General features: G+C 38.3%; 2 protein-coding genes across 2 annotated transcripts; one reads left to right on the top strand and one right to left on the bottom strand.

The window, feature by feature from the left end:
* Positions 1–6,118: 6,118 nt before the first annotated feature.
* On the bottom strand, positions 6,119–14,524 carry acvr1l (activin A receptor, type 1 like). Its single transcript, XM_028565583.1, has 10 exons — positions 14,345–14,524; positions 13,526–13,609; positions 12,092–12,352; positions 11,737–11,948; positions 11,056–11,155; positions 10,131–10,277; positions 8,983–9,258; positions 8,302–8,499; positions 7,974–8,104; positions 6,119–6,665 (listed from the first exon to the last, which is right to left on the bottom strand). Exons 2-10 carry the CDS (start codon positions 13,596–13,598, stop codon positions 6,534–6,536), a joined length of 1,530 nt encoding a protein of 509 aa, XP_028421384.1. The 5' UTR covers positions 13,599–13,609; positions 14,345–14,524; the 3' UTR covers positions 6,119–6,533.
* A 2,308-nt stretch (positions 14,525–16,832) lies between these two features.
* Positions 16,833–25,028, top strand: otomp (otolith matrix protein). Its single transcript, XM_028566833.1, has 9 exons — positions 16,833–16,923; positions 17,146–17,282; positions 17,505–17,607; positions 17,892–18,077; positions 19,516–19,690; positions 20,676–20,743; positions 24,116–24,300; positions 24,632–24,803; positions 24,954–25,028. The coding sequence occupies exons 1-9, from the start codon at positions 16,833–16,835 to the stop codon at positions 24,962–24,964; spliced, it is 1,128 nt and encodes a 375-aa protein (XP_028422634.1). The 3' UTR covers positions 24,965–25,028.
* The last annotated feature ends 1,960 nt before the right edge of the window (positions 25,029–26,988 follow it).

Genomic DNA, 26,988 nt, shown 5'->3' with positions numbered 1-26,988 from the left:
TTTTTCTTGTTATTTAGGTAACTTGTACAGTGTTGCATGCTGGGACATGGAGTTAATGGAAGCCCACCTCACAACAGAAAACAACTTTATCTCCAATATCTTAAAATTATGTCATATCTAGCACAAACAAGTCTTCCTTTATTCCTATCTACTTGCACAGAAGAGCCACAGCGAGTTTACGAAGTATGCCAAGCAGAGAAAATCATTTTCTTATTATACGATACAGACTGATGCCTTTTGTCATACTTTAGGTTCTTTATACTTTACTATGACTTTTTGATGACATACTATACTATGGCTTTTTATGACTTTTTTTTTTAAATTACACTTTATTCCAGAAAGCACGTACAGATTATGACAAATGAAATAAAGCACATAAAGGTTATGACAAATGAAATATTTTTCTCAGAATTATGACAAGATTTTATCACTGACCTCCGAGCCCTGTTCCATAATAATTTCTCCCCTAGCACATAGAACATAGTAACTGTCAAGTGGTTCTTAACCCTCGTATTATGTTAAGGGTCAATTTGACCCATTTGCGTTTTTGTGTTGACCAAAATACTGGTTAACTTATCTTTTTCTCCATGAAATTCTATGACATTTCCTCATTTAGGGTCATGGACTTTCATTAAATCTGGACACACTGATGTGTAGTGGAATGTCTGTTCAGAGTTTGTATACAAAGATGATGTTGTGGGTCATTTTGACCCAGAGACTTTCAACACCCATTTAGAGTGTGTGTGTGTGTGTGTGTGTGTGTGTGTGTGTGTGTGTGTGTGTGTGTGTGTGTGTGTGTGTGTGTGTGTGTGTGTGTGTGTGTGTGTGTGTGTGTGTGTGTGTGTGTGTTTACCTGTCTTGTACAATCCTGGTCCCCATGTCAATGTAGACGAACGCCTTGTTCCATTCAGGGGGCGCTGTCCCTTCTGACAGTACATGCCCAACAAGCCTGCCAAGTATGGCATCAAAATATGGGCATCCTATGATGCCAAATCTAGCTATGCATGGAATATGCAAGTGCATACCAGAAATATTTACACTAAATAATTGGTAAAAATTGTTTTGGGGAAAAAAATGTTGTTTTGAGTGTATTTACACTGTACAGGTCATTTTGACCCGTAACATCATCAATGTAATTTTTTTTCAACTTTATACGAGGGTTAAGAGGCAGGTACACAGCTCATTGTTGGCAGAGATTTGGTAAACTCAATATGATTGGAGACCATTTATGACTTAAATATTAAGCTTTTTTCTTTCTACATTAAAAGCCAATGGAGCAAACTTCAAATCCTCTTCAGGCTTCTTCCACTGCGAAATGCTACTCCTCCCACATACTTTCACATACAGACGGCATTCACAAAAACAGCCATTAGAAAATGATTCCACTTTTTAATATCTTTTTTGGGCTAGAGGGTAGTTCATGGCACATAATGCAAAAGCTGGTTCAGAGTTCAGTACCAGGATAGGGGGTAGAGGTTAAATAAACTTATTTCGACTTGCTATACTATGACTTTTTTATTATGTTTTTTTTACATGCTATACTATGACTTTTTTATTATGTTTTTTTTACATGCTATACTATGACTTTTTTTTATCACTTTCTTTGGACATACTAAGCCAGACTTTTTCAACGTACTATATTATGACTTTTCATCACTTTTTTTGACATGCTGTACTGACTTTTTTATCACTTTCTTCGAAATGCTATACTATGACTTTTTATAAATTCTTTCGACATACTATACTATGACTTTTTCAAAATGCTATACTATGACTTTTTTTCGACTTACTAAACTATTACTTTTTCATCACTTTTTTTGACATGCTGTACTGACTTTTTTATCACTTTCTTCGAAATGCTATACTATGACTTTTTATAAATTCTTTCGACATACTATACTATGACTTTTTCAAAATGCTATACTATGACTTTTTATAAATTCTTTCGACATACTATACTATGACTTTTTCAAAATGCTATACTATGACTTTTTTTCGACTTACTAAACTATTACTTTTTTATCACTTTTTTGACATTCTATACTAAGTCTTTTTCATATTCTATACTATGACTTTTCTCGACATACTATACTATGACTTTTTACAACTTCTCTACTCTATGAACATTCCCAAGAATAGAGAAGTTGCAGTAGGGGCTAGTTAGTGGCACATATAGCGAAAGCTGGTTTTAAGAACACAATGGTTGTGTGTTCAAACATCACAAGGCACAATGAATTTTAAGGTCTAAAAGTGAACATAAATGTGTCAAATATGCCAGGAGATCGTCCTCAAAAGTAGAGAAGTTGGCTTAGAGGGTAGTTAGTGGCACATCATTTTTTTTGACATACTATACTATGACTTTTTATCACTTTTTTTCGACTTGCTATACTATGAATTTTTCAATATACTATGATTTTTTATCACATACTATATTATGACTTCATCACTTTTTTCGACATACTATAATATGACTTTTTGATCACTTTTTTCGACATACTATACTATGACTTTTTATCACTTTTTTGACATGCTATACTATGACTTTTTTCGGCATGCTATACTATGCATTGTGTTGTGTGTTCAAACATCACAAGGTATGATGAATTTTAAGGTCTAACAGTGAACATAAATGTGTCAAATATGCCAGGAGATCGTCCTCAAAAGTAGAGAAGTTGGCTTAGAGGGTAGTTTTTCGACATGCTATACAATGACTATTTTTCAACATGCTACACTATGACTTTTTAATCACTTTTTTCAACATGCTATACTATGACTTTTCTATGACGTTTTGCGGCGTGCTATACCATAACTTTTTATGACTTTTTTGACATGCTATACTATGACGTTTTATGACTTTTTTGACATGCTATACTATGACTTTTTATCACTTTTTTGACATGCTATACTATGACTTTTTTATGACTTTTTCGACATACTATACTGTGACTTTTTTAGACTTTTTTGACAATCTATACAATGACTTTTTTTGACATGCTATACTATTACTTTTTATCTGTTTTTTTGGACATACTATACTATGACTTTTTGACATGCTATACTATGACTTTTTATGACATTTTTTCCACATGCTATACTATTACTTTCTTATAACTTTTTTCGACATTCTATGACTTTTTCGACCAACTATACAATGACTTTTTTTTTATCACTTTTTTTGACATACTATACTATAACTTTTATCACTTTTTTCAACATACTATACTATGACTTTTTTGTCATTCTATACAATGACTTTCTTCAACATACTATAACTTTTTTAATCACTTTTTTCGACATACTATATTATAACTTTTTTATCACTTTTTTCGACATACTATACTATGACTTTTTTATGACATTTTTTCCACATGCTATACTACTACTTTTTTATAACTTTTTTTGACATGCTATACTATGACTTTTTTGACATACTATACTATGACTTTTTTATCACTTTTTTCGACATACTATACTTTAACTTTTTTGTCATTCTATACTATGACTTTTTTGACATGCTATACTATGACTTTTATCACTTTTTTTTAATACTATGACTTTTTATTACTTTTTGTGGCATACTATACTATGACTTTTTATCACTTTTTGTCGACATACTATAATGACTTTTTTTGACATGCTATACTATGACTTTTTCGACATACTATACTATGACTTTTTTGTCATTCTATACAATGACTTTTTCAACATACTATACTATGACTTTTTATCACTTTTTCAACATACTATACTATGACTTTTTATCACTTTTTTCAACATACTATAGTATGACGTTTTTCACTTTTTTTGACATGCTATACTATGACTTTTTTCTGCATGCTATCCTATGCCTTTTTTATCACTTTTTAATCACTATTTTCGACATGGTATACTATGACTTTTTTAATCCCTTTTTCCGACATACTATACTATGACTTTTTCATCAATTTTTTTGACATGGTATACTATGACTTTTTTAATCCCTTTTTCCGACATCAATTTCTTTTGAATTTCAATGACTTTTTTAATCCCTTTTTCCAACATACTATACTATGACTTTTTCATCAATTTTTTTGACGTGCTATACCATGACCTTTTAATCCATTTTTTTTGACATGCTATATTATGACCTTTCTATGACTTTTTGCAGCATACTATACTATGACTTTTTTTAATCACTTTTTTCGACATACTATACTATGACTTTTTTGTCATTTTATACAAGGACTTTCTTCGACATACTATGACTTTATCACTTTTTTCGACATACTATACTTTGAATTTTGTGACATGCTATACTATGACTTTTTTCAACATGCTATACTACTTTTTATACTATACATTTTAATACTATGACTTTTTATTATTTTTTTCGACTTGCTATACTATGACATTTTCGACATACTATACTATGACTTTTTAATCACTTTTTTCGACATACTATATTATGACTTTTTGACATATTATACTATGATGACAATGAGAGGCAAATTGTAAAGCGCTTTGTCCAGTCAGGTAGAAAGGCACTATATAAATGCAGACCATTTGCCATACAATTATTTTTTCCAGATCTTTTTTACGACGTGCTATACTATGACTTAATATAACATTTTCTATGACATACTTTGTTGTGCGGTTGAATTGTACTTTGCATTATACAGAGGTGTTTGTCTACCACCATGTATCTTTCAGTACAACCAAATGACCTTAAAGTTATATCAACATTTCTCTAGAACAGTTTCAACAAAAACTGAACATTTTAACCTGGCTGAAGGACGGTTGTCCTTAGCATTAATTTTAGCTAGGTGAACCTAATTAACTGGAAACGGAGTTTATATCTTTTTTAAACTCATTGGAGTGTGGACTGGTAGCTGAAGAGGTGCCAGTTCATCTCCCATGCAATGCTGAGGTTCCCTGGAGCAAGGCACCGAACACCTAAGTGCTCGGAGCGCCTGGCTTTGGCAGCCCCATCTATCCACAACAATATTGCATGTCCTTTTTGTGCATGTATGCATTTCAGGCATGTGTGTGTACCAAGGGAGTGGAACAATTTCCCCAAGAGTAATTAATAAAAGTATATAAATTAGTCTGACTAATCATTAGGCAACAGTGCAGTTAATGTTTTATTACATATAAAAAAGACAAAGCAACATTTCTTTCTAAAACAAAACCAGCATTTGTGAACATTTAGGCAACATTATCGGTTTAAAATTAATCTTGAATAAAACCGTTTCCAAATGAATAAAGAGTGTTTTTCTTATTTAGGCAACTTGTACAGTGTGGCATGATGGAAGATGGAGTTAACGGAAGCCCACCTCGCTAAATAAAACAACTTTACCTCCAATATCTTAAAAAAAAAAAAAAAAAAAAGTCAGCTCTAACAAAAAAAGTATTCCTTTATTCCTCTCTGCTTGCACAGAAGAGCCACAGCGAGTTTATGAAGTGTGCCAGGCAGAGAGGATTATATTCTTATTATAAGATACAGACTAATGCCTTTTGGCAGGTACTTACTGTGTGCCTCCTTCAGGAATCACCAGGATAATTGTATATCTGTAGTATTTTATCCTGATTTATTCCATTCAACAAACAAGCTTAGCAAGAACAATTCCCTACCTTTTCCCTCTATTGCTCAACAACTATTTGCTTTCTAGCTCCATTAATGACAATATGGGGACAAAAGTCCAGCAGAGTAAATGCCTATATATGTATACAGTCCGTTTCACGCACAATCAGTCTTACATATCATCAGTAGTTTGGTAGCAGTGGAGACTTAATAAATATCACACTATTTTTAGTTTCAAAACAAATGGATTCTTTTGGCTCTTTTCCTTTTGTAAGTGAACATATTTGTGTTTGTCTGTAGCGTGTATCTTTGTGGGATAGTTGGCATGTTCTAATAAAGCTAAGTGAGTAAAACACTTCTGATTGTCTCTGAGCAGAATGACACGGCAACATGCCAAAAACACTGCCTGGGGAATCAGAAAATTAATTGTAAGAGACACTCTGTGTGTGTGTGTGTGTGTGTGTGTGTGTGTGTGTGTGTGTGTGTGTGTGTGTGTGTGTGTGTGTGTGTGTGTGTGTGTGTGTGTGTGTGTGTGTGTGTGTGTGTGTGTGTGTGTGTGTGTGTGTGTGTGTGTGTGTGTGTGTGTGTGTGTGTGTGTGTGTGTGTGTCTTACATGGGTGTTAAAGCATTGTTATGGAGTACTACAATATGCCATCCATACTTCACACTCAGTAACAGTCTACAGTTTAGGTCAGTGCGGGCACAATGGCAACTGGTTTGTGTCCTGTAACAAAGACTGGCTTATTCAGACAGGACAGGTCTGAACGTCTGTGTGGGCTTCCAGTCAAAGAGAGGGATGTCGGTGGAAGGCAACCAGAGAAAATGACGGAGCAAGAGAAGGATGAGGCTGCATGAGACTTGAACAACTCTTTCCTCTGGTCTCTCTGTCCGTCCCCTTATTATCCTCTCGTTTCACAATCACTGGGCCCTTCTCTAAGCCGATCCCTGACATCAGGCAGTGGCCGCTGAGCCTTCACGACTCCTTGCCCTTCTCCAGAGAGCTGTGAATCTTGTCCAGGGTTTTCTTGATGCGCAGTGCTGTCAGCCTTGCAGAGGGGTTCTGGTACCAACACTCCTTCATCAGTTTCACCAGAGCAGAGAGAGTCTGAGAGAGAGAGAGAGAGAGAGAGAGAGAGAGAGAGAGAGAGAGAGAGAGAGAGAGAGAGAGAGAGAGAGAGAGAGAAAGAGAGAGAGAGGAGAAACAGAGGGTAAAGAGATAGGGAAATAAAAGGAGAGTCCTGCAGTGATACACGCACAGTGAGAGTAAACTTTGCGATCAATGTGACTGCAAGAGCTTTTCGATGTATAAGGGCATTCTGGGAACTAGCGGGTTATGGCTATCTCACTTGCATTGGTACCAATCTCTTTTGCCTTGTTTAGCAATTTACAGTTGGGAGATCAGCATTGACATCTTGACATTTTAGGAAACACACTGATGTGGGAATGAAATTAGTCATGTCATAGAAATTAGTCTTAAAGCAATGGTTCACAACTTTTTTGGCTTCTGCCAATAAAATTGCCATAAAAAGTCCTAGTATAATTAATATTATAATAATAATTAATAGTAATTATTACCATTATGTCAGAAAAAGAATTATGTCATAGTATGTCAGAAAAAACAACAACTCATAATACAGTTTGTCAGAAAAATGTCTGAAAAAAAACCATCAATACTTTAGTAGGTCAAAGAAATGTCAGAAAAAACCATCATAGTATAGTATATCAGAAAAATGTCAGAAAGTACAAAGTATGTAAAGAAACGTCATAGTACATCAGAAAAATATAGTATATAGTATGTCAAAAAAACATCATAGTATAGTAGGTCATAAAAAAGTCATGAAAAACATCATGGTATAAAATGCCAGAAAAAATATTATATTATAGTACATCATAAAAAATGCCATGGTACTGTATGCCTTAAAAAAGTCAAAAAAATGTCATAGTATTAGGGTTGGGTATTATTTGGGTTTTGTCTGACATCGGGGACAGTCTCACAGGAAGGAATCTTATAAAGTAAACAAGGCAAGTTAGCCCTCTAAGCTAACGCGTAGTCCTGCATTAAAATAGTTACTATAAGTTAAGAGTTAAAGAGAGGCATTATCAGCACAATGTCCTTAAATTGACCTCATATTTTTTTAAGGTGGAGCTTTCAACTCTAATATAATGCTGGATAGTTTAATGAATAATAATGCATCATATTTTAATTGTTGTATTTTGTGAGTAAAATCTGAATCCCCAACATAACCAGTAAGTAATTAGCATACAGTTGTGTTGCTTTCTGTAAGTTATTTTGGGATACAATGGTTCTGGAGAAAGCTACAAGCAGCAATACCACAGGCCAAGCATTTTTAACGGGCACTGCACTAGTTGATTTAATACAGTATAAGAAGTAAAAAAAAAAACTAATACTTACAGGATCAGAGAACCAACGATTAGGAATGAAAGGCCTCTGCTGCTCCACACACACCACCTTCCTCATGTCCTCGAAGCTGGGGTCATTTGGCACTTGATCGTAGAATGGAGGCTTGTACTCCTCAACAATACCTGGAAAGTCAAGTTGAGATGATAGAAATGAGTGCAAGTAACAGGAGCAATAGGATAGGAACCAGTGGTAAATGCTCCCTCCAACAGCAGTGCCTGAAGCCAATTTGGATTTACATTTGTACATAGGAATATTAGAAATTAGAGGCAATTGTTTATTATGTCACAGTCCTAAAAATGAACCAATGCATGGCACTCACCATTGCTGTATGTGCGTCTTGCTATCTCCCACAGCACCAACCCAAAAGCCCAGATGTCCACCCTCTTATATGCATCAAAGCAGTCTGTCTGAATGGTCTCGTCCAGTACTTCAGGTGCCATGTAACGCTTGGTGCCAACCTTTGGATTGTTGCCAACATCCAGCAGGTTGTCTGCCTGGGAGTGGGTCACAGCCAGCCCTGTAACATGCAGTTACATACAGTATTTACAGTACATACAGTATTTTAGCACGAAGTAAAAAAAGATCTCTGCTGATAAAAGAAAAGAAGACTGCAACCCAATGTACACAATGATAGTTTCCAAACATTAAAGAAATGCTCACAAAGAGATGCAGTCGGCATATTTATTTGATTACCTTAACGTATTCTGATGTGAATCATTAAACATAACAATAAGACACCTGAAATATACCAATCTTTTTATGATCAAATATATCTGTGGAAAATGTACGTTACTAATGATTAGTAATGGCATAAAACAGTAAACATATTGTCCTGTTAATGCTACTAAAACATCTTCAGTAGTAGACAGAAACAAGTAGGTTGGTTTATCTGAAGCATGAAGTGCTGGACAAGGACCTCTAACATGAAAGAAAAAACAAAGACTAACAGATTAATAGTAGTTGAAGTAGATAAAGGTAAAATAATGGACAACGGACTGACCCAGGTCTGCGATGCAGCAGCGCAGCTCCTTTGTGACCAGGATGTTTTTGCTCTTCAGATCCCGGTGTGCGATGGCCGGTTTCCCCTCAGTGCCGAAGATCTCTGTGTGCAGGTGCACCAGGCCGCACGCTATCGACGCCGCCATCGCCAAGCCCTCCGACGTCTCCACAGCAACTCGTTGCAAGTAGTCATAAAGTGACCCGTTCTCATGGTAATGGGTGATGAGCCACAGCTGGGTGCTGGAGTTGCGAGAAGTCATGTCTGACGCCATGAAACCTGGGAGGAGAGACGGGGGCGGCAGACAGACACGATATACAAAATTTAAAAGATCATCAAAATGTGTATTACTTTCTTATTTATGTATTTGCTATTATGCTGGATTGCATTCTATTATATTGCATAGGTGTTGCATATTTGATTGTGTTCACCTCTATGTGTAACTGCTTTTAAACATAAAGGAGTTAAGACACGAGAATGTTAAAGGAAGTTGAGATTAAAAAAGACAAGCTAAGGGGAAAACACCCCTGCCACGTGCATTCAGCTTGAAAAGAAACATTTCTTTCAAGAGATTCTGACCAAACAAGGTATTGAAACTGCTAAACACATCTATGTTCTTGGTAACAATGCTAAAACCAACATCTCTGACAGGATTGAATGCAGTGAAGATAATGGGCGAAATCACATCTTTTACAATGACAAAAATGTTTTTTTCTCAAATCAACCTGTTCCCTAGTCTGGCTCTGTATTTTCTACTACACAAGAGTCGCTCGCGATCAACGGGCATAGTTCGAATGACTCTGTACGCAATGTGATAGTCCTTCAACCAATCAGACCAACGATCCGGGTAACGTAGCAACGGGTTGCTGCGCTTCGGTGGCCACCATGTTGAATGTAAACAAAAAGCTGCTTAGTCGCTTCTCTATTGTCATCATGTAGGCAATAGCGTGCCAGGTGGATAAGCCAATTTGTGATTGGTTCCTGCAAATTTGTAAACGGAAGCAGGATAGATAAATGTACAGGTTTCCAGCCTGAGCTGCAGGGCGAAATCAAATCGCCAGGCAGATCAGGCTGGGTTTACCCAGTCTACATGTTCCCCCTTTACAATGGTCTAACAAGATCATCAACATATTTGTGTGTAATAGACTCACCCAGTATGTTTTCATGTCTTAGCAGCACAGTATTGTAGATCTCGGTCTCTCTGAACCAGGACTTCTCATCTCTCGAGGAGAAGATTTTTACAGCTATGTTCTCCCCCTGCCACTGGCCCCGCCACACCTCTCCATACCTTCCTTTGCCTGGAAAAAGGATTTGAGTAAAGGAGAAATCTAAAGACGTTGTACGCATTAAGAAATTTGAAAAGTGCTTTTAGGGTATTTTCTTATCATTTTATGGCTAAATTCCCACTGCAGCTGATGGAGCCGATTTGCCTCAAACGGATCTGATGTTTCCACACTGACAGCACAAAGCCACATTTTTCCAATACCAAACTGGTATGAACTGAACTGTGTGGTACAAAACGGGATCTCAAGGCATGTGATCTACATACTTTCATTTGAATTCTTGATAAATTGCCATGATAATGAGAAAACTTTTCATCACCAACCTAAGGCAAGTGTTATGGTTATAAATAAAAACAACACAAACAATGAAAAGAATTACATGACTTGTGACTTTGACAGTTGCTTAGCAAGCCAAAAATGATGTGATCTCATATTATTGTTGCCCTCACATCATCAGTTGGACATCGCTGTCAGATGTCTATCGATACACGGGTTAGAATAGCTTTTACAATCATCCAAAAACACTGGCATAAACTGCAAACTGAAACTGAGCAGATGCAAGGATTACTGACACTAATGACAACAAATTGCTTTCTGTGCAAGTCAGCTAATCTGTACTGTAGGCTACTTGTGGATTTTTCTTTGTTTAATATGTCATATTTTATATTAATATTCTGCTGGTTATGACATGAATTACCTGGGGAAGGCTCTAATTGATCAAATCAGTTTCCCAATCAAAGAGATCTGAATCCAACTTGCAGATGGCCTGTGGACAGTGGTGTGTTATACGTACCTACACACTCCATCAGGCTGATCTGTCTGGCCACAGTTCTCTGGACGAGGAAGGGAAGACCTGAACCACTGCCTGATGTACACGAGTGGTCCAACAGGTCCTACAGGTGGACACAGATATCAGATTAGCTAGGATGGAAAACATTGTCTATTTTCAATAAGTTATGATTTTGAGTGTGTAGGCGTTACTCAACATCCTTTACTTGCACTACAGACATTTGGGACGTAATTAAGGCTTAGACAGCAGGAAACCAATTGTGGAAATGGTTATGACCAAACCACTTTAATGTTAGAGTGAAATCAGGGTGCCTACAAGTTTCACTAATTAGAAGGTTTTATACACATTGTGAATGTCAATTAAAATACAATATGACAGACTGTATTCACAGAAAATCATGTTTCTATCATATTTGAATGAATTCAACGTATCCATAGAGAACCAAACAACCTTTTCAAAAGTGAATTTGAAACAAGCAATGTTTAACTTAGCACCATTTAAGGCAATACATTTAGATCAATGATATCCTTCACCACAACTTGTAGATACCTTGAAAGTACCATACCAATACAGATGCACATAGTGTTAAAGCTGGGAGTGAGAAGAACATGTGAGATGGAATCTCTGTTTACTCTGTTGCCAAACTCTTTTCATTGTTTCAACAAGAACCACTCTTATTCTTACCGCTAAAGTGCTGTCTCCCACATTGGAAGTGATGAGGCCGTCTATGGCTCCCTGCTCAGTGTCAAATTCCTGCAGCCTCTGCAGACGGCCGTGATGGAGCCTCCTGCAGGCCAAAACTGACACTACAGACAGCAGAGCCAGAACCACCACTGGACCAAGTACAAAGAGAGCTACGGTCACCACACGATATCGAACTGGCTCACCTTCTGGAGCTGTGAGCAAGAGTAGAAAAAAAACATGTATTGAGTGGATTAGATACCAACATGTCTTTTCTTTTGTCAGATTATCGTAAAGTCACCTACAGAACATGATTGGTCTATTTGACAATTCACTTCCTTCCTAAAATTATATCAACCTGTTGGAAGCAGAGACATCAGCGAACTCCTGGTGGTGTTGCCGTTGCACATGTCCTGGGAGCAGCAGAAAATGGCATGGTGGAAGGATGGAGCCGTGGAGCAATGCAAACTGATTTTCTCCAACCCCTCCAGGCAGCCACGCTCAAATACCACACCGCTACCACCCTTGCCAACTTTGACAGAAGAGAAGCACCGGGTACCATGGCACTGGGTAGCTTGGAGGCATTTCGGGCTATCACACAGACACACCAACTGTCCATCTGTGGAAGAGATGATATGAATTCAGCATAAACTCATGCGGTTTCGCAGTGCATGGAAACACATAAACAATGTTGACTTATTTAAGGCAGCAAGCCAACAGAAAGACGTCTGTCTCACCAACTTTCTCACTCTCGCCCAAACTCGCAAGCAGCCCATCTGGCAAAACATAACTGTCAACTAAAAGACAGACGAGCTGCAATGGGCACTCGGCCACCAGAAGGGTGGGACAGTAATGCGATAACCTTATATTGATTTTGAAGATGCCTTTGTCCAAGGTGACATTAGGGCTAGGCGATATGGAGAAAATCAAATGTCACGATATTTTTGACCAAATACCTCAATATCGATACTGCAACATATTGTAGTGTTGACTATTGGTGCTTTCACAAAATATTTACACAGTGAGATTTTTGATAAATAATCATCAGTAATGTGGATATAATGACTAAGTGGTAAAGGCAAATAATACAACAGTCTGGAAAGTTCAGAAAATGACATCACTTTACTGTAATGCTGCCTTTAAAACAAGTAAAAGACAACACTTATGCCATATTACGATATCCAAAATCTAAGACGATATCTAGTCTCATATCACGATATCGATATAATATTGATATATTGCCCAGCTCTGGTAGTGGGTATACTGTACTGTATATTGGCCAGAATCTACCTTTGGGGCAAGGGGCCATATCATAGTGGGGGGTCTGGGTGTCCTCCCCCAGGGAAGTTTTGAGCATCAACGACTTCATTTCCTATATTTGGATACACTTTTATGCACCAAATTACGGTGGAAATACCTTTATATAGCCTATGTGAAGAAAAAAAAACACAGATGACAATTCAAAATATATCAAAAATATAATGGAAAGTATGTTGTTGTGGGTCATTGGGCATTTTTAAGTGAGTATATGGAAATCCTGGAGCTCTCTTAGTGGGTATACTGCATATACCTGCGTATCACATAGACTACATCACTGGTATAACCTTTGTGGTAAAAAAAAAAAAAAAAAAAAAACGTAGCTCTGAACTCTAACAGTTCTCCCTAAAGATAAACAGCTGCCAGCCATATACGTAGTTGCTCATGAGAGTTTGCGTGCACAGCAAAAACAGCAGATGAGATCACAGTCGGAAACCAGTAAAACATAATGCAGAGAGACAATTGAGGACAATACCTGAGCCCTCGGCTGCTGTCTGCAGGGCCTGCAGGAAGAGCAGCAGAAGGATGTGGACACTGCAAGGACCCATGTTTCAGTGCACTGACAGAGGGAAGAAAGAGGATCCAGAGACAGTTTTAATGAGTACACTTGCAAATGTTTTCTAAAGATCCCTGCCAAGGATTCATACAGTAAGGAGGCAAGAAATTATAATGGCTGAATGCTAATAGTCCTCTGTTGGTCTTTGTCAAATCTTTATTTTTAAAAAACATGACTGATTATGGAATAAACTGCAGCCATTTTAGAAACACCTGGAATAAAATTACACTTAAGTTAAAATAATTAAATGTCTTCAACCTAACATAGTATATTCACGTGCTTGGTTAGTTAGTTGTTGGTTAACAAGCTAATTATAACTAATGGCTTTAAGGTAACATTTGCTCTACTGGAGCTGTTCCTCTGCAAATTAACAATGAGTGTAGCATTGGCAACAACTAACGTTAGCATAATAATAAAAAATAAAAAAATCTCTATCACGGTAACACCTTAAATGTCAATGTCACAGCCTCTGGTTTTGACGTAAAGCATACGACCAAGCAAAGATATCAGCAATTCCCCTTTGTAAACCTCACGGACTGTGGGCTTGGTTGTTTGCTGAAGCTAACAGGCCATTAACAAGCGGTTTTATTGGCCGTCCGCAGGCGCTTCGGAGGCGCCAGTCAGACAGACGGCTACCCGCTGCTGCTGTTAGCCATGCAAGCTAAGCTAGCTGCAAAGCACAAGGCGCAGCTGGGCGAGGACTCTGAAAACAGAGCGATAAAATACATCTACACCTACCTGGCACACACGAAATGCGGCCTCTAACTCATTCTGTGATGTTTTTGTATCCCTATAATAGGTTTAAATAATCGTATTAGCGTTGTTTGCGATGCAAGAAGCAGAAAGCAGGACCACAGCCCAGTCCACCCACTGGCTGTCTTCCCTTCCAGCTACACATGACGTCACCAAAACATTATCATCGAGATGCATTGTGGGGCAGTGGAGTCCTCCAACAGGTTGTAATAGGGTCTATAATATATCCATCGTTGTAAGCTAAAATAACCAAAACATCAGTGATTTATTAGGTGACATATAGGAATTTTTACATTTAAGAACGATTTACTTTGCTTCATTGCTTATGTCTAGTTAGTTGGTACTCATCCTTGAGTTTCATTTATTTGCACAAGTAAAATATAAAACGAATTCAATGAATAGTAAGATAATAAATGTGCAGGGAGAGTAAAAAATGCAGCAAAGTGCAGATTCATTACTCGTACATAAATAATGTAAAACTATGTTCACACTGTCAATGACATATATGACTACTAGGCCTACAACATTTAAATACTTTTAGATACATTGTTGTATGACTAGGATTTCAATACCACTATCAGACATATCAGACTATCAAACTTTGACTCAGACAGCCATATAGGGCATAGGAGAATATTGGAGTATAATGGAGTATATTGTAATTTTAACTCTGAAACTAATCTTACCGTCCAGTCTGTGTGGGTGAGCATTCACTTGTACAGTAGGCTACAGCTCCACAAGGATTTGGAAACAAGACAGCTGATTATAGGATCCAGGAACAATGTCAATAAATATTTAGTCTCCCCATACAATACATGAGTTTAATAACTACCAATGAATACTGATAGTGTTAAAACGTATATCATTGGTCAGTTTCTCAACATTATGGGCTTGTTGATCATTTTAATTAGTATGGACGTATGAACTATACTCTTGTTTTTTGTCCATATGTGGAATGTAGGCCTACATGAATTTCAGTTTGGTTACATTTATTTGACAACATCCATGTCTAACATCACAGTCACTGTCATTCATTGAGACAGCTACACAGAAAGTTGGAAGTTTTAGCTAAATTTAGATCAATGCTTTATTCTCTATGAATCATCAATCAGCATGTTTTGTCATATGAGCCATTGCCTGTTTATTGTGAGTGACAGACCACATGAGGTCAAGGATCACTAGTTGCATGACAGATAAAGACTTCGCCTCCTTTTAAGAGTAGATCATATGATATTTATGACACTTTTTTGACCAATATATAGCAGTGAATAAGTGTATATATGTAGAAATATATAATATTTGAAATTATTATGTGCCATGTTTCCACTGCCAAGATACATGATTTACATGAGAAGAAACACAGAAAGAAAAATGCACTTTTGTGAAATTAAACATTTACTTTTAGGGAAAAAGAGCAGTGGTGCTGTTTCACACAGCAAATGCCATATATTTATGGAGTGAGGCTGGTTTTCAGATCCTCATCTACTAAACAAAATTGATTGTGAGACAAGAAGTGTTATTTGGGTGGTAAACCACCCCTGTTTGCTCCCACTGTATTTCATTATGTATACTATTTGACTGCTTGATTAAAAAAAAAAAAAAAAAAAACAGTGTGCCTCCTTGTCCCTTCACCCATGCATGCTGAGGATCAGATACCCCCCCCAAAAAAGAGCTCTCCTTCTCTAAAAAACTCCATGAAAACTAAGATGACCCTTTATCTCCCAAGCAATCATGCAGATCTATCATTGCATAACACTGCAACTAAAAGAAGGTCCAGAAGATTTCAGAGAAGAAGAAGTTAATGTTGTTCAACAAACTTTACCTGTGTGTGTGTGTGTGTGTGTGTGTGTGTGTGTGTGTGTCTAAAGAGAGAAAAAGGAGAAATGTATCAAGTAGCAGATATGTATTCCCTCCACTGGGTCCTGTGGCTGCGAACAATAGCCAGTGCTGTTTGTTCTTGCTTACCTGGGGCTTTAGTCTCTAGTGAGTTGGAGCAAGACCCAGCCAGTATCTATTCTCCATGAGCACGGCTCCAGCACAGAGACACATTGTCCGAAGCTTTTTTAATCAAAGACCCTGGGTCAACACTCTGTGCCAGGTGACCTGAACTGCTTCGAGTCTACGTGTGTCTAACACTATCCTCTCCACATGAGTCTCAGTGGATAATTGGAGGAGGAAACGCTATACTGCTATCATGAGATGGAGGAAGGATTATACTCTGAGGACTTTGACTTTTAAGAGGAGGGGATAGAGGAATAATGTAATGTTTTCTTCTTTCTACATCCAGCCTACCTGCCTTATTCTCCCACCTTTTACCCTCTCACCCCCTGTTTCTCTCTTTCTGTCTCAGGACCAGGTTACAAGAGAGGGAGGGGGTAGCTGAGTGATTTTTTTGCCCCAATGAAATCCACCTGCTCCTCATCTCTGTTGTATTAGAGAGATTGTCCCGAGCAGGTTGCCTACCAGAGCCGACATGGAGCGTCTAGAGAGAAGACTGCCTGTAGCTTTCCTCCTCCTTCTGCCTCTTCTGTATGTCAGCTGTGTCTCCAATAAAAAAACTACAGGTACAAAAGAATGTCAATTTAAGACTATTTGTAGATAAAAAAAAATGTTTTGAATAGACTTGTCATTAACTATAACTTAGGTGCCTGTTTAAAGTGATGTTTTTCATGATTTAGAAAGTGCAGTTTGGGGTGTAGTTATGAAACATTTGCAGGTGCACTATATATTCTCTTGTAGCATTTAATTTTTACTTAATTTGCAACTCTTTCCCACTGTTTTTTCAGTATCCTGGTGTGTATTGTCGGACGCTGAAGAGCAGAAGTGTCTGGATTTGGCCGGGAACGCCACGGCTCAGAATATAAGAGGAACTTTGCAATGTGTCCGTGGCCTGAACACCAGAGACTGTATAAACAAAATCAAGGTACCTGAAGAAAAAGGGGTGGGAAAGTGGATTGACCAGTTTGCAGTATATTAACTATGACTATTTTCACCTTCATTCATTTCTCAAATTCAGATACATGTCATGTTTCAGCTGCATGGAACGCACAAAACAAGCAGCTTCTGTATTTGTTGTCAGACAATTTGGAATAACCAAGCATCCTTTTGTCATTTGACATTAACAAAATAATTGTGTTTTTGTCAGAATGGGACAGCAGATGCTGCCTCCATGTTTGCAGATGACATCTATGCTGCTGGCTTCTGCCACGGCCTCGAGCTGGCTGCAGGAGAGTCCCACAATGGAGTAGGTAAGTCACAGGTTTGACCTTTACAGCAGGTAATAAAGGAAAGCACTGAAGCGCCAACAGATTAACTAATGTAAGTTACTGAAGATAAAATCATGGTTATACCCAAATAAGTATGTTCAGCTTGCTAGAGCCACATATACAGTGTGTGGACACAATATTATTATTTGTGTCTTGTACCTTTATTAAACATGTTCTTACTTTCCCCCCCATGTTCCCCTGATCTGACAAATTATTCCCACTTGCTTTCCCCCCTGCTGTTTTTTTCTCCCAAACCCTCCCTCCAGATGGTTTGAGCTACTACGTGGTGGCGATGGCACGTCGCTCCTCCTCAGACCTTTCCCTGCTGGAGATGCACGAGCGCAGCTCCTGTCACCCCGGAATACGCACAACAGTGGGGTGGACTGTTCCTATTGGCTACCTGGTCAACACTTCCCAGATCAGCATAGGGGAGCAGTGCAACTTCCCCAAAGGTGAGACAGAGCGGCAAAGAAATAGGGGCAGATTGAGGCAGGAAAGGTGAGGGGATGTATACGTGTGTGTGTGTGTGTGTGTGTGTGTGTGTGTGTGTGTGTGTGTGTGTGTGTGTGTGTGTGTGTGTGTGTGTGTGTGTGTGTGTGTGTGTGTGTGTGTGTGTGTGTGTGTGTGTGTGTGTGTGTGTCTGTCTCTGTCTGTGTGTGTTGATGTGTGGAAGCTATATGAGAGGTTCAGAGGGAGGAAGGATGAAGTAGTGATGTGGAACGAAGAGTGCAGGGATGAAGGAGACTGGAGGTAAGAGGAGAAGAGTCAGAGAACAGTGCATCTGTCTCTGTAAATGTGAGTGAGTGTGTGTGTGTGTGTGTGTGTGTGTGTGTGTGTGTGTGTGTGTGTGTGTGTGTGTGTGTGTGTGTGTGTGTGTGTGTGTGTGTGTGTGTGTGTGTGTAGTTTCCTCAAAAGGGGGAAAATGAAGCAAGATAGAGAAGCTGAATATCTTGGAAGCATAAGCCTGGCAATATGTATCCTAGTTTTCTTATTGTCAACAAACCCCATGAAACCAACAATGAATTGATCCCACTTAACAAATACTGTCTTTGTATTTAAAAAATGGTCAGTTACAGTAATACAGCAACATTACTGAAGTTTTATTAGTGTTTGCAACCCATTTTTTAAGTTTTACATCCTCAATAGGAACAAATATGTTTGGGGCTGAGAGCTGCAGGGTAGCAGTATTATAAAGTTTTGAGAAATGGACCGTTATTCGTTGACAAAAAGAAAAAGGAAATAAATACAAAATAATGTCAAATTGCTTTTAAAATTGTGCCGCTACCTTACAGTGTTATTTCCAGTCTGGTTCTTATGTTCTTTATATGGCAGCATGCAGGAACAAAACAAGCATTATTGATGTGTCAGTTAACACTATAGATACAACACTACAAAATAAGACAATAAAAACACCTTATAAAACAATTACCAATTACAGTAATTGTTAAAAAAAATCCAACAGATTATTCCAAATTGAAATTTGAAGACCCTAACTAATGTAACTAAGGAGTGTTTTCATTATCAATGAAGTTGCCAATTTTATTTTCAAAATAAAATTTGGTATATAAAATGTGTAAACCCCAAATATATTCAGTATAATATCACATAAACAAAACAAAGCGGCACATCTGCACAAGTTAGAAGCTGAAACTTAAAAAAAACGTTTGTCATTTTTAATCAATTATCAAAATTGTTCCAAAAATAATTATGTATATATTGATTAATCACTTCAACGTTTTTCGGCTCGAAGGGTTAACTATAGTTTAACCCTTCTTTTTGAGAGTACACTTGTAGTGGCTAATTGGAGGAATGGCTTTTTAATTAAAATGAAATATCCTACTTTAACCTTTCTTATACTTCTTCTAACTAATTATTTGTCTTTTTCACCAGCCATCGGCAACTTCTTCGGTTACAGCTGTGTGCCGGGTGTCAAGGACGCCCAGCACGACCCGAGAGGCATCAACCCCAAGAACCTGTGTGAGGCCTGTATAGGAGACGACAACGACAGACACATCTGTGCCAACAACCACAGAGAGAGGCACTATGGAGAGGCAGGGGCGCTGAGGTACAACACTGACACTAATAACATGGGAAATAATATGCTAATGGCACCCAGAGGTGAAGTAGTTGTTACAACTTCTGCCTCTGTGTACCCTACTTTATATCTAGTACAGCCTGCTGTCTCCATTAAGGCAACATAGTATTTAAAGCGGCCTGTTCTCAATCAATCAAACTTTATTTATAGAGCACTTTAAAACAAACAAAGTTGACCAAAGTGCTGTTCAGAAGAATAAATAAAAGGCATAAAATACAAACCTCACACAGGCATAAAATACAAATTAAGAGACATAAAACACAAATTAAGAGACATAAAACATGAGAAAACAGCTGTCATAGGCTAAGGAGAAGAGGTGGGTTTATAAGGAGGGATTTAAAAACAGCCAGTGAAGAGGCCTGCCTAATGGGCCAGAGGCAGATCGTTCCACAGTTTAGGAGCTGCCACAGGCACGGTCCCCTTTGAGCTTACGCTTTGTTTTAGGTACACTCAGGAGCAGTTGATCTGTTTAGTTGCTGAGCTAATCAGTTCTGGGGGGAAATAAAGCTAATATAGTGATGCTAGTAATAAAACATTGAGGAATGAGTAATGACCTGAGTGAGCGTTTTAGTTAGAAGACATAAAATATGTACATAACATTCATTAAAACATACTGAAAACAGAACTAATGTGAGTTTCACTCAATGCCTGCATGTGAAAATGATGTGATTCACCTATATATTACTGTGTCTTACAGTGCGGTTTTGCTCAGTAAAACGGCCTTTGGCGTAGTAGTTAAGTGTGTTTGAGATGAGAATATAAAGGGCTACAAGGGCTGTTATTAAATCTTGAAGTGTAACAATTAGGCGGCAGAGGGAATTTATTCATGGTCTCCAGAGTCATGCTGTTACAATAACATATTCCTAAGTGTGCTGATTTCCACTTTATTCATCTATTTATAGATTAAACGTGTCTGATCATTTGATTATTTGTTTGTTTTATGTTTTTCTTTCAGGTGTGTGGCGGAGAACCTCGGGGATGTGGCCTTTGTCAAACACACAACAATCTTTGAAAATTCGGACGGTGAGTGTTAATGTGCATTTTAGAGACTAAACCTCTGGTTATATAATGATATAATTTTAGAATTTAAATGATTTATGATGAGGTTATTTGAGGCCAGCAGAGAGAGAGAGAGAGAGAGAGAGAGAGAGAGAGAGAGAGAGAGAGAGAGAGAGAGAGAGAGAGAGAGAGAGAGTGCTAGTCTGTCAAGACACAGGATGTCAGCATTTCACAATTTTCTTTTACATTGTGTGAAATCCAGAATACAACGAATAGATTGCACAGTTTATATGGTACATGATATGTGTTTGTCAGACAGAGATAGACAAACAGACAGATAGATAACAGAGAAATAAAAGAGAACATAAGTGAGAAACAGATATCAATACAGACAGTGTTTCAAACATTTTGTCCAGCTAGAAAATGCCCTAATTCTTTGTTTGCTGCATCTGCTCCTCTGCTTTGGGCAACATCCAAAATTAATGGTGATCATTATCACAGTCACACTACACAGACTCTGCTGGTAGAAGAAGCAGTTTAATGCTGGCTCCACAAACACTGTAAAATGAGCTGTTTAACGAAGCATGCTTTCTCATATGGTTCAGAAATGTCCCGAGTCAGACCAATTAACGGAGGCCAAGAAAACACAGGAGGTTTGTGCTGTTGTCTAGAAAGGGGGAAAGTAGCTTCAAGGTGGTCTATATTTTGCCTTTATTTGTATGGCTAAATGGGTTTTTGTGTGCTTTTTAAATTCTTAGGTGGCCAACCAAATGTCAAATATAAATATAAAGTCAACATTCTCATCACAGGCAGATTTAATAAGCTGTACTGTAGCTAGCTAGTGTAATTTGTTAGTGCTAATTTGTATGCAAAAACATCCCCGGCAAAGTAAGATAGTTTAAGTAAGATAAGAAGATTACGAACATACTGTGTAATCCATTCCTTACACTTTTTTTTCTTGTTTTTTTGGATTTGGAGAATCCTAAGAATAACACCACCCTCCAAACTCTTGATATACACAAAATAGTTCTTAATAAAGCTCCATGCACAGTGGTTGGGGGTGTGGACAAATTCAAAGCTATTATCATTGGAACTTTAACTTAACGTGAAAAATAAAGGTTTATTCCCTGTGTTGCAAGGTAAAACTTTCACAACAGAGACCAGGTATGGGGATGATGATGAGAGCTCCTTCAATGATAGGATTTTTACAACTATTGCCTCCCTTATTTTATGATATCTTGCTCTTGCACTGTCAGTTGAAGAACCCTAGCAGTTCGGGTGTCATTGATCTTTGTTTGGCAAGCGAAACAATAACACCCCTGCAAATTTCACCACTAGAGAGGTACTCTGATTGCGTCTTCTTCTGGCATAGGATGCACTCGTCGAGATTGATCGGTTTAGGTGTAGAACCATGAACAATGAGAGGTACCTCATCCTGAAAATAAACAATTATACTACTGTTAGGTTGCTCAAAAAAAGCTAGATTTAATTTTTTCTACCATAAAATATTTAGCCTTAAGCATAGCATGTCACTTTTCTATTTTTTAATAAATTGAAAGTAATTAATTAAAGCTTATTTTACCATGTTTCCCGCTGTAGCCCAGTCCAATTAAGTATTATTTATGTGACACTGGATGGATAAGTTGTTCTCTCACTCGCTCCAGATCTTTTGGAATTTTGTAAAGTAAGGTTTCAAATATGAGTAATTGGTATGTACCAACTTATCTGTTCTTTGTGAGGAATAACTTCATGACATCACCAACTTGTCACAACTTGTGATGTACTGGTGATGACATTTCCCCCATTTTGCAAAAAAAACAAAAACAAAAACACTAGCAGCTAGCTAGCTAACAAACTGTACTTAGCAAGCTACAATACACACCAAATTCAAGGGGGTAAGCCCCCCCCACATTGCCATTTTGATGCTACAAAGCGATCACCCGCCATTAGCATTCCATTGACTGCCATTCATTTTGACGTCACTTTGACAGCGAATAACTTTACATCTGAAGCGTTTAAAGACTCTATTTGTCCATTGTTTATTTCTAAAGAAACACAAAAATGTATAAAAGGCTCCATTACCTTGTATCTCACGTCATGGCTCCGTAGCAGACGTTTTTGTAAAAATAGGCTAACGACGGTCATAACCAAGCGACTTACTGTCGCATAGTAGAGGAATTACCGTATAGTACAGGAGAAGCTCGCAGGAAGTTTCGACTTACATTAGCTGTTTAAGTTTAATTACTAATGTTAACTAACATTTTAGTTAGCAATAATTAGCCTGTGCCTATGTTATCTCCTTACATATACCTACGCTCTCCGTCTCTGCAAGATTGGGAATGATTGAGATTTCTCTTGGCACAGCTACCAGAAGACTTACAACTTTCAGACACGTCGCTCACGTCACATTTACATTGTCTCTCTCAGTTGGAGGCTGTGCAGAAATGCTCAGCCATCACCGGAAAAGTGCTTCTAATATCCTTCACTGGTCTCGGTCCAGAGCAACGGGATCTGTTGGTCCATTATATACTGTCTATGACCAAATTAAATATAAAACTGATAAAAATTCATTATAATTATTTAAATACACAAAATTACAACTCCTATGATAATGACACGTAATAAGTGTACACGCCAACACAAATAATAAAGAGTAGATTTCTTTACTTTTCTTGATCTCACAAAGTCATCTTGCTTGACAGCCATGTGCTCTGTTATGACCTCAGGTCACTATGGCTGCCAAATAAACTTTTGTTGAAAAAAAAGTTGGAGGTGATGACAGCAATATTTAGAACAGGTAGGAAATGTAAGCTTTTAAAGTTTAGGGTAATAAATAACTAGCAATTCCTGTATGTTACTAGTTGTATGTAATAGGTTGACTGTTTTTTTTTTTGCCATTTTCTTTATATCAAATTAGAATGCTTACAATCTTCTAGGACCTTATAATCATGGTCATTGTGAACATTGTGATCATTTCAGAAAATCTGTAGCTTCAAGGGTTTATATGTATGCATATTTAATGAGATATTGCCTAATTTGCATATTTTATTTTATTTTTTAGACAAAGTGTAATACAAAAAGTATTTCTCTTAATATGAAGATTAATCTGGTAGAAATGTATGAGGATATCTATAAAGTCACTTGTAGTGTGATAATAGTGTCACCTGTTGTGGTCATTTTCAGGACTTTCGTCCCGGCTAGAGATTTTGGCACACATCCCACGTTGTTCACTGGGGTCATATTAGTCTATAAGTAACAGTATATGTATGTATAGTAACAGTTGAGATATTCTCCGCTTAATGAAGTGCATACAAATCTTACCCAGGATCTCTATTATTTGAAAAATGACTGGACTTGAAATAAAATCTGACACACCTTCTCTCCTCCGCTGTTTAGGTAAGAACCAGGAGTCCTGGGCCCTGGATCTGGAGCTAGAGGACCTAAAGCTGCTGTGCCCAGATGGAACCGAGGCGGGTCTGGATGAGTTTGATCGATGCCACCTGGCAGCCGTCCCAACTAACGCTGTGGTGGTGCGCATGGAGGACAAGTGTCGCGTCTGGAAGTACCTGGAACGTTTACAGGTGGGTGTGGACAGAAATTGCATCAGCTATGTGTGAGTGTGTGTGTGTGTGTTATTCTCCAGACATATGTGTTTATTTCTGTGTCATATCTCTGTGGTGTCTGGTTTCTGGATCAGCACATCTCAGAGCGCAGGTATCTGCTAAACTGTCATCATTCTTCCTTACTGAGTGTGTGTGGGAGAGGCCAGGATGACTGATACGTCCTATTCTGATCCCCTGGCTAAACGCTCACACAAATCAAACAAACACATGCACATGTACACAGGGCACGGCGACGCATGTCCATGCCCTTATGCATTAAGTCCTGTCACGTACCTTCTCTCTCCTGCAGAATGCGTTTGGCAACGCCACGGAGGGCTTCCGTCTGTTCAGCTCAGCAGGCTACGGCGAATCCGATCTGCTCTTCAATGATGCCACCCACCACTTGCAGAGGGTTCTGGGTAGCTACACCTCTTGGCTGGGCCCTACTTACACCACCATGCTGCGAGCCTTCGAGTGTGAGGGTAAGAGAGGTGGTATCTTTTTGCTTATGTGTAAAAGTGTGTTTATGTGGATTTTCTGAGGAAGTGAATGGCTGGAGGAGTGTGTTTTCCTTTGTGTTTGTTTGTATATCCACTGCAGCTGTTCTCATTATTGCGCTTTCCCTCCAACAGGCTTCTGCTGATGGAGCAGGAGGAAGACATCCACCGTGTCAACTTCCACCCCCTACCTCTGTCTCCGTCCTCCCTTTCTGCCTCTCCTTGCTGCCATCTGTGTCCCTCTGCCACTCCATCTTGCCATCTCTCATTTTCTATGCTTTGCTTCTTGTGTTTGTTTTCTCCCTGAATTTCCCCACCCATTCTCTACATCATTATGCCCCCCCGCCCCACTCCTCCTCCAACCTAGTGCTTCACTTGCAGGTTAAAAGAGTTGTAGTTCTTATGTTATTGACAGATGGTGTCTCTTTTTTTTTTAAGAGGGGTTTGATAAAGATTTTTAGTGCAAATACCCTATAACCATACAACATCTCCCCCTATATTGATTTATACATACAAAAACTGTCCTGTTAAATGTTTGTCAAGAAATTGTGTCCTTCTTGTTGCATTGGCCTAAGTGTCGGTATCACCCATACACCCCCCACAGGGTCTGTCTCTGGCACTGAACAACTGGGTGCTATTAACTTTGAGCTTAGAGGTCTCAGTTACTGTATGTGTGTGTGTGAGAGTATAGACTTTTTTTCCCACAGCCATTATTGCCCTAATTGGCAGTCTGGCATATCATACTGTTTGTGTGTAAGTGAGAAAAAGTGTGTGTCTGTAAGTTTATGTGCCTATGTGTTAGTGTGTTGATAGGATTGCTGCTTTCCCATGGCTTGTATAGCTTAGGACTTAATATCACTGCTTTCTCACGTCTGGTATGGTGGACCAGACTATGCCAGCTCACAGTGTATTGTTACACTATACAGTTAGGAGAAACTGGATTAGGGCTTGGGCTGCCACCAGTGACCCCTGAGTGAGCCTTTTCTTTTCTTTTTTTTTAAAGCTTTGATAATTTTCTCATCTGTTAAAACTTTTGCATCAACCAAAACTCCCAAAATGTGCTCTCCAATACCTACTTTGTCTGTCCTGCTTCAACACGCAAAGGAATACAGTATGTGGAATAAGTTTTTCTCCAATTTATCATTCACACTTTAAGATTCCAGTGGCGAGGCATTGATAATGACAGAAGTTACTAACAGGAAGATGTCCTAGACATGGTGTTACAAGCAGAAATTAGTCAGTGCAGTGTGTAATATTATCAAATAACTGTCACAAAGAAGAATATTACTGAATACGACACTATGAAGAAATGGTGATTGTGAGATATTCAAGGAAGGGTAATTACAGAATCACGGTTAGAGCATCAGCATGTTTCAAGCCTCACTTGATCTACAGAATTGTCTACTGTAAAATGTACGGACTGTTCTGGGCTTAAGTTGAGTCTATATCTTTATTATTTTCACGTTCTGCACCACAGAGCTTGGCAATAAACTGATAAACCGGATGAAGTTCTCCTCGCCAAATTGTGGTGTTTGGCCTCATTGTACTTAAAGACATCCAACGAGTTAGAACTAATACAACAGATACAAATACAGGATATTTACAATCTTGCTGAGGCTATGGCATGCTTTTGCAGGACTCGGTTTTGAAAAAGAAACCCAACATCTTCTTTTTAAAATAAAATCCTGTCATATTTCATCACCATTACATTACGTTACATTTTGGCTCCTGATGGCAAAAAACTCAAAACAAAATAAAAGACGCCACGATTATTGAGAGATGCAATATTTTTCACCTCATTTGCGAAGGGTGAAAGGCATATCTGTTGTACTAATTCAACTTTGGTTTGTACCATTGGTGTTGTTTCTGCTGTTGTCTGACATGCTTCAAATTATGTAAATACTCCTTATAGCTTGAGTGTGTAGTGTTGCAAACCTTCTCTTTTTTTCAACCAATTAAATGAATGATGATAAAGAAATAATCCTCTCTCGTCCTTTCGAGCTGACTTCTAATTATCCTGAAACAGCTACATGATATCTGTGTGAAAATGAATTATGCTTGATATCATCTCTCTCGGTCCATCTCACACTCCCTTTTCTCGCTCTCAGTCTTTCTGCCTCTCACACACACATTCACTCAGAAATAGGCTGTATGCTGGAAGGAGAGAACG

The sequence above is a fragment of the Perca flavescens genome, chromosome 20 (genome assembly GCF_004354835.1).
Source record: "Perca flavescens isolate YP-PL-M2 chromosome 20, PFLA_1.0, whole genome shotgun sequence".
Lineage (NCBI taxonomy): Eukaryota > Metazoa > Chordata > Actinopteri > Perciformes > Percidae > Perca > Perca flavescens.
The sequence above is the reverse complement of the archived record's forward strand: the minus strand, read 5'-3'. Positions and strand labels throughout refer to the sequence as shown.

What these genes read in the sequence shown, in the direction of transcription:
- otomp (XM_028566833.1), top strand. Translation starts at nt 16,833, where the DNA reads ATGGAGCGTCTAGAGAGAAGACTGCCTGTAGCTTTCCTCCTCCTTCTG. An exon ending in GGAGAGGCAGGGGCGCTGAG is followed by an intron (nt 19,691 to 20,675) that starts GTACAACACTGA and finishes TTTTTCTTTCAG; the next exon opens with GTGTGTGGCGGAGAACCTCG. An exon ending in AGTACCTGGAACGTTTACAG is followed by an intron (nt 24,301 to 24,631) that starts GTGGGTGTGGAC and finishes TCTCTCCTGCAG; the next exon opens with AATGCGTTTGGCAACGCCAC.
- acvr1l (XM_028565583.1), bottom strand. Translation starts at nt 13,598, where the DNA reads ATGGGTCCTTGCAGTGTCCACATCCTTCTGCTGCTCTTCCTGCAGGCC. An exon ending in CAGCCTGATGGAGTGTGTAG is followed by an intron (nt 10,278 to 11,055) that starts GTACGTATAACA and finishes TCCTTTTTCCAG; the next exon opens with GCAAAGGAAGGTATGGAGAG. An exon ending in AAGACGCACATACAGCAATG is followed by an intron (nt 8,105 to 8,301) that starts GTGAGTGCCATG and finishes TTGACTTTCCAG; the next exon opens with GTATTGTTGAGGAGTACAAG.